The 6,650-nt window shown below is 42.6% G+C and overlaps 1 protein-coding gene across 1 annotated transcript in view; it reads left to right on the top strand.

Moving 5' to 3' along the window:
* Window positions 1–2,009: 2,009 nt before the first annotated feature.
* LOC126390499 (somatostatin-like receptor F_48D10.1) overlaps window positions 2,010–6,650 on the top strand; it is an 8,972-nt gene continuing 4,331 nt past the window's right edge. Inside the window, exons 1-3 of the mRNA XM_050044833.1 lie at window positions 2,010–3,502; window positions 5,559–5,699; window positions 5,880–6,152. Coding sequence (XP_049900790.1) covers window positions 2,921–3,502; window positions 5,559–5,699; window positions 5,880–6,152 — 996 coding nt within the window. The 5' untranslated portion in view covers window positions 2,010–2,920. The remainder of the gene's footprint in view (window positions 3,503–5,558; window positions 5,700–5,879; window positions 6,153–6,650) is intronic.

Below are 6,650 nucleotides of genomic sequence, written 5' to 3'. Positions count from 1 at the left end.
CATCGTTAATATGGTCTGTAGGATCTGTAGCGGTCACCATTGTTGCTATCCTCACCAGTTACCCACCGGCGCACAGCTTGACATCAGCGTGGTGCTGATTGGCTAATCGCTAGACCTGCCCCCACCCCCGGCGTTCATTGGTCCTTCCATCGTTTGGACGAGATGCCAGACCAGAGATGCAAGCCTACTCAGTTGAGTGGGCTGGGTCTATGGTCTGGAACCAGGCTACTAAATATCAGCTAAAGGGACAATAATACTTGTAGGAAATACTCAAAATTCTCAAAAATCCTGGCGATAACCAGATCTCCAATACCACAACGGAGATATACAGTATTGATATACATACCATGACAAAATACATTGAAAATGATAATGATAAAATGTCATGACATAAACCCCAATATGCATATTGACATGTCCATATAAAGAGCATCAGAAAGAATCCATAAGAGACAATACATCCGCACGTACACACAGCATCTAGATCGAGGAGCATATTATAGCAGTCCACATCTATAGAAACGGTCTAATATCAAAGTCCTCATTTAGGCCCTTGGGGGCCAATGTACCCAGTGTGTGGATTCAAAAGAGCTCGCGCTTGAAGAGCATGGAGTTAAGATCAGCCCCTCTGCGTGGATGTTTTAAAGCTTCGATCCCAATGTATTTTATAGTAGAAACGTTGTGTTTTGCTTCAGCAAAGTGTACTGCTACAGGGCTCGAGGCAACTTGATTTCTGATGGTGCTCCGGTGTTCAGCAATACGTGTTTTCAACTGTCTGTTTTTCCGATGTATGCCAAACCACATGGACATTTGAGCATATAGATAACATAGGTTGTGGAACATGAAATCAATCCTTTTATGTGGTATTTTTTTCCTGTGTGAGGAGGATTAAAAGAGTTAGTGTTGTATGTAAAGTGACACTGTTGACATCGACCACACGGGTAGTTAACAAAGGGGATAGAGCTAAGAAAATGAGATGGTGACTGGGGGGACTCCTTAGGTCTGGTGATGGAAAGACTGTCACTCTGGGAAACACTGAAGCATGAGGCAGCATTATCGATCCAGGTCTCTTTGTATCTCTTTGTCTGAAACGTTTTTTTAGATCAATAGTTTGTTTAATGTATTCCTCATTCGAGCTGCAGATACGTCTGATACGATTGAATTGAGAGATGGGGATGTTCTTTTTTAAATGAGTGGGATGGTAAGACTCCCCATGAAGGAGAGAGTTTATATCTGTAGGTTTACAGTATGGAATTAATGAGGTGATCACCTCATTAATTCCAAAAACAAACATCTCCAGTTCACAATTCAGTCTGATACCCATCAATTGAACTTTTTGGACATTATGGTGATTAAAGAAAGGGATGGTCTGAAAACTAGTCTATACCATAAACCTACAGAAAGAAATCATAACATTTATAACCATAAAAAGTTATGTACAATGAATCTGAATAACAGAGGGAAAAAAAGTATTGACCACACCAGCTGAAATGTATTTAATAATTGGTGGAGAAGCTTTTGTTTGCAATGCCATTTTTTAAGATGCTTCTGAATGAAGAAAGCAATTTCTCAGTGTTCAGATGGGATGTTGGTCCTCCACACTGACCGTCTTTAAATATAGAAGATTCTGGGAGCCCGCTGGTGAATCTTGATCTTCATCTAAAATGTACAGTACTTGAGAAAATGTACTTTAGCCATTCTTCTTTCCAGGTGTCAGAATGACATTGTGACAGCTTGAAATTTAACTTCTCTGTGTCTGTATGATCAGACTGAAGAGCCCCGCTGCTTTGCACCGGCTGCGTTTTCTGAAGCAGCTCTCTCTCTCTCTCTCTCTCTCTCTCTCTCTCTCCCTTACACACACACACACACACACACACACACACACACACACACACACACACACACACACACACTCTTAACAAATCGTATCAAAGAAACAGCAGAGCTGTGTGGGAAGAAAGTTGAAGGACGAAGGAGAAGCGGGGAGCTGCTGCTGACACATTCTGCTCAGCACCACGGACAGCGAACCATCGGGAGCTCGGACACAAGCTATCCATCGATATTGGACTGAACTGGCAATGAGGAGTTTGGTTTGGAGGGAGCTACTAATTTTCATTTGATCACACAAAGACTTTTTCGCTGCTCGCCAAAGTAAGCATGTTCTTGTCTTGATCTCTGAGTAAAACACTGATGTAGTGTATGCGTGAGTTTAAAAATGTAGCTTTGTATTAGGAGTACAACAAATCATTCAGCAAAGAGTTGGGATAGCACCTGTGCGGGCATAACCTATTATCGTAACGCGGAAATTATTTTAGAGCTTGTAACCAAGCAGATCTGCCGTGCGTAAAAGCTGTGGCACTGTTCCCAGCGTTCTGCCGCTTGACGCGCGACACAGCGGATGAACTGTGTGTTTGCAGTGTGAGGTAGGGTGAGGGTTTACTAATCAGTGCCATTAAAACGCAAAGACCCCGTAGAGGTGACTACAATTATACACCTTTGGTTGGTTCATTAACAACAGCGATGCGTAATTACGATTACGACTCCTTGTGAAATGAAAACTTGTTAGACTATTGGATACATGGCAACACGTCTTGTTCTTTGAAGCTGGCTCGTGGCGCAAGGTGCGCAAGAAGAAGACACACACTAGGGACTTCCATAAAAACAGCACCGGTTCTCAGCTGTGGTCAGAGCGCACACTTTTACGCTATGAGTCACTCTCTCTCTCTTGGGCGCAAAAACTCACACTTGACAAACTAGATTAGACACTTTGTCTTTGTTTTCATCTAATGCCTTAAAGTGTGGTGGCTGCTGATTATCCGTTCCGTTTCTGCCCCAAAGTAAGCATGGTAACTAACATGGCAGAGGCTTTCTTCTAATTCAGTTAGAACAGGAGGAAACAAAACTACAACTGGCACCCACAATGGAGCCCCTAGACCAGACCTACTGGTTTCCCCTCGCATCAGACCTCAACTCCTCCTTTGGAGCCACTCCCTCGCCCTTCCTCTTCTCCTACCCCCGCCTCTTCAACATCTCCTCCAACCTGTCCACTCAAAGTGTGCCCTTCCAGGGCAGCAGCACTCTGATGACCGCAGTCATCTCCCTCACAGTCTTCATGGTGGGTCTGACTGGCAACACTCTGGCCATCTATGTGGTGCTGCGCTATGCCAAAATGAAGACAGTCACCAACATCTACATCCTGAACCTGGCTGTGGCCGATGAGCTCTACATCATCGGGCTCCCCTTCCTTACCACACAGAACGTGCTCTCCTATTGGCCGTTTGGCTCCTTCCTGTGCCGCGTGGTCATGACAGCAGACTCTATGAACCAGTTCACGTCTATTTTCTGCCTGACGGTCATGTCCATCGATCGTTACCTAGCTGTGGTTCATCCAATCCGCAGCACCAAGTGGAGACACCCCCGCGTGGCCAAGGTGGTGAGCGCAGCCGTGTGGGCCGTGTCCTTTGTGGTGGTCCTGCCTGTGGTCATCTTCTCTGATGTTCAGGTAGAAACTGCAGTCCTGAGCACCACATTAATTGCAAATTAGCTTCAATTGCCGCTGCCCCTGATGTACAGTCATTAATTCTCTACACAGTGAGTTCATCCCTGACACTAATAAGGCGCTTGCTTAAATAGCCATAGCTTTGTAGTTCTATGGTTTCAGTTTATTAAGTAGCCTACAGTGTATTGCTTCCCCCCAGCAAGTTTTTAATTCATCATTTCTGTTTGTTTTTAACATGCTAGGCTGTATTAAGATCTCCTTAAAGAAAATAACTAAAAATATAAATGATAATATCAGAATTAAAGGAATAGTGCGACACTTTGCAAATTACAGTCACTAACTTTCTTGCCATTATTTAGAACATGCTTATTTGTACCCCAATTCGTGTTTTGTCAGAGTTGCATTTAAGTTGCAAGGTGAAAAAGTTTGTGTATTCAAACAAACTGATGTTTGGGAATATGATAGATTTATAAAGAAACCTGCTAAAAACCAGAGGCCGGTTGCACAAAGCACCTTTAGTTGAGATTTAAAGTCAGAGTTACAGATTCCTTAACTTAAATATAAAAGTAATGCACACCACACCACATAAGGAGGTGCTGATCACTGGCAGTAGACTTGATGATAGAAAACAAGTGTCACACACTCTTGCTCCATATGCATTTCTTTTATTTTGATGATGACATTTTAACACATTTTGATGACTGTTTAACACTTACTGAAGCTGCTCTAAACAATATTGCTAGTGAATGTCACCCAACTCTGTAGTTATCTTCAGCTCTACTGAGTGTTTTAGTACAGTGATTCTCAACTGGTCCAGCCATGGGGTCCAGATTTCTGCTTAGTCATTAGTTCGAGGTCCCACAGTTTAGTACATTCATTTGTGTTTGTCCATTTCGTTGAGTCAGTTTGCTGTCTTTGTCAAGTAGCTGTCGGTTAGTCACTCACTCTGCTGCAGAAAACGTCACTTCTTATTAAAAACTATGTGCTGGAAAATTACCAGCCAATTAATCTGTTTTTTTTTTTGTTTTTTGTTTTTAAATGTGACACATTTGTGATTCACTTGCTGTCCATTTAGAATGGAACCACGACCCACTTTTGAACCATGATCCACCAGTTGAGAACCACTGTTTTAGTGTATTTCAGCTCATTGTTTTGGTACTATGGATCAGAACTTAACTGTTTTAGGTTTACTTTTGCTGCTCTCTAAACAACTGTTACAACAACAGTCAAAAACTACCTAGTCAGCCAGTTTAGTGGCCTCTACATTAAATGTATAACTGGTGAACATAGTGGAGCAATTAGTGGCAAAAGTTCCCAATATTTCCCCCAAGAGTTGGTGGAGACCAAAAACAGAGATAAAAGGCAATATTAGACCTTAATTTGCCAGCATGAGGCCGGAAACACATCTCTAAATGAAAGTAGCTCTGTAACTGCTGGGTTAGAGGTATTTCACTCCATGGAAATGCTTTGTCTCCTTGTACCTTGTATTCATGGTTAGACCTGAAGGGCTGTGATGAAAAGAATACGCAAGTTGTTGACATGCTGAACACACAGACTGACGTACACTACACTGAAGTCTTTGTTAAGAATTTTATCAGAAGATGTAATGTGTGCACTAAAGGAAAAGCATTGCAGTCACTTCTGTCACACAAATGCTTTTAGAGGAAAGGTAGGCAGAGAATGTAACTTCTCACAAAGGTGCTATGATACATGCCATGCTGTACTGCTGAAGGCCACTGGTTTGATAACAATTGGACAAGTTACATTTTACTTACTGGCTTCACAGATGAGTCCTCCCAGCACACAAAGCACACACAGTGTCTGGAAATGTCTTCCACAATACAAAATATGTTGCTTCAAGCCCCACAGAAGCAGATTATGTTTCTCCAAACATCCCCTCCTGCATAATTGAAGAGCTTTGTAGTTTAACACTTATCCTGTGGGCCTCACAGTGCAATGTTTACCTCATATTTTTCTCACTTTCTGACTGAGTGGATAATGGCTGATTTTTTTATTTGCCATAGTTATTTTCTGTAACATTCATTTAATTCTCCTGTAGGACACATTTAACTCCTGCAACATGAACTGGCCCGAGCCAAAGAATGTGTGGTCGACAGCCTTCATTCTCTACACTGCCACAGTCGGCTTCTTTGGACCGCTGCTAATCATTTGCCTCTGCTACCTACTGATCGTTATCAAGGTGTGTATATGTGTGTGTGTGTGTGTGTGTGTATAAGGCTGATTGAAAAAGCTCATGTATAAATTCATACTGTAATCTGCATCAACATAATGATCATTTCCATCATCCTCAACATCCTCCCCCTGATTTTCATTATGATCACTCGTATCCATCCTCTTCACTGTCATCATAATGGTGCAGATGAAGTCGTCAGGGGCGCGAGCGGGCTTCACCAAGCGTCGGCGTTCAGAGCGCAAGGTGACACGGATGGTGGTGGTGATAGTGGTGGTGTTTGTGCTCTGCTGGCTGCCGTTCTTCATCATCAACATGGTCAATCTGGTGGTCATCATCCCTGAGTCCAGCGCTACTGCCGGAATTTACTTCTTTGCTGTCATCCTGTCCTACGCTAACTCCTGCGCCAACCCGGTGCTCTACGGCTTTCTGTCGGACAACTTCAGACAGAGCTTCAGGAAGGTAGGATGAAAATCCCCAAAGTATAAAAACTGTGTAAAGGTGAAAGAGAAAGAAGTTGTTTGACATTTTGGGAAATAAGCTAGAGTTCGATGAGAAGATCAGCATCACTCCCATGTCTCTATGTTCAACATGAAGCGACAGCTAGCAGCCATTTAGCTTAGCTTAGCATAAAGACTGAAAGCATTGGGTAACAACTAGCCTGGATCATTCCAAAAGCCTCATACTAAACATATTAAAGTTAAAAAGAAGTTTGGTCTTGGGGTAATTTACTTACTTTAAGGGTCTCGTGTGTAAGATTTAGTGGCATCTAGTGGTGCGTTAGCAACATTGCAATAAACTGAATCTTCTCCTGTGTGGGAAACTTATAAGAGAATTATGGTTGCTGACAGGAAAACATTAATTGTCCTATCTAAAGCCAATGTTTTGTTTGTCCATTCTGAGCTACTGTAGAACAACATGGTGGACTCTGTGGGAGAGAACTTGCTATGTATATAGCTA

The sequence above is a fragment of the Epinephelus moara genome, chromosome 5, assembly GCF_006386435.1.
Source record: "Epinephelus moara isolate mb chromosome 5, YSFRI_EMoa_1.0, whole genome shotgun sequence".
In the NCBI taxonomy this organism is placed as follows: Eukaryota; Metazoa; Chordata; class Actinopteri; order Perciformes; family Serranidae; genus Epinephelus; species Epinephelus moara.
Note: the sequence above shows the minus strand (reverse complement) of the source record. Positions and strands in the feature narration are given on the sequence as shown.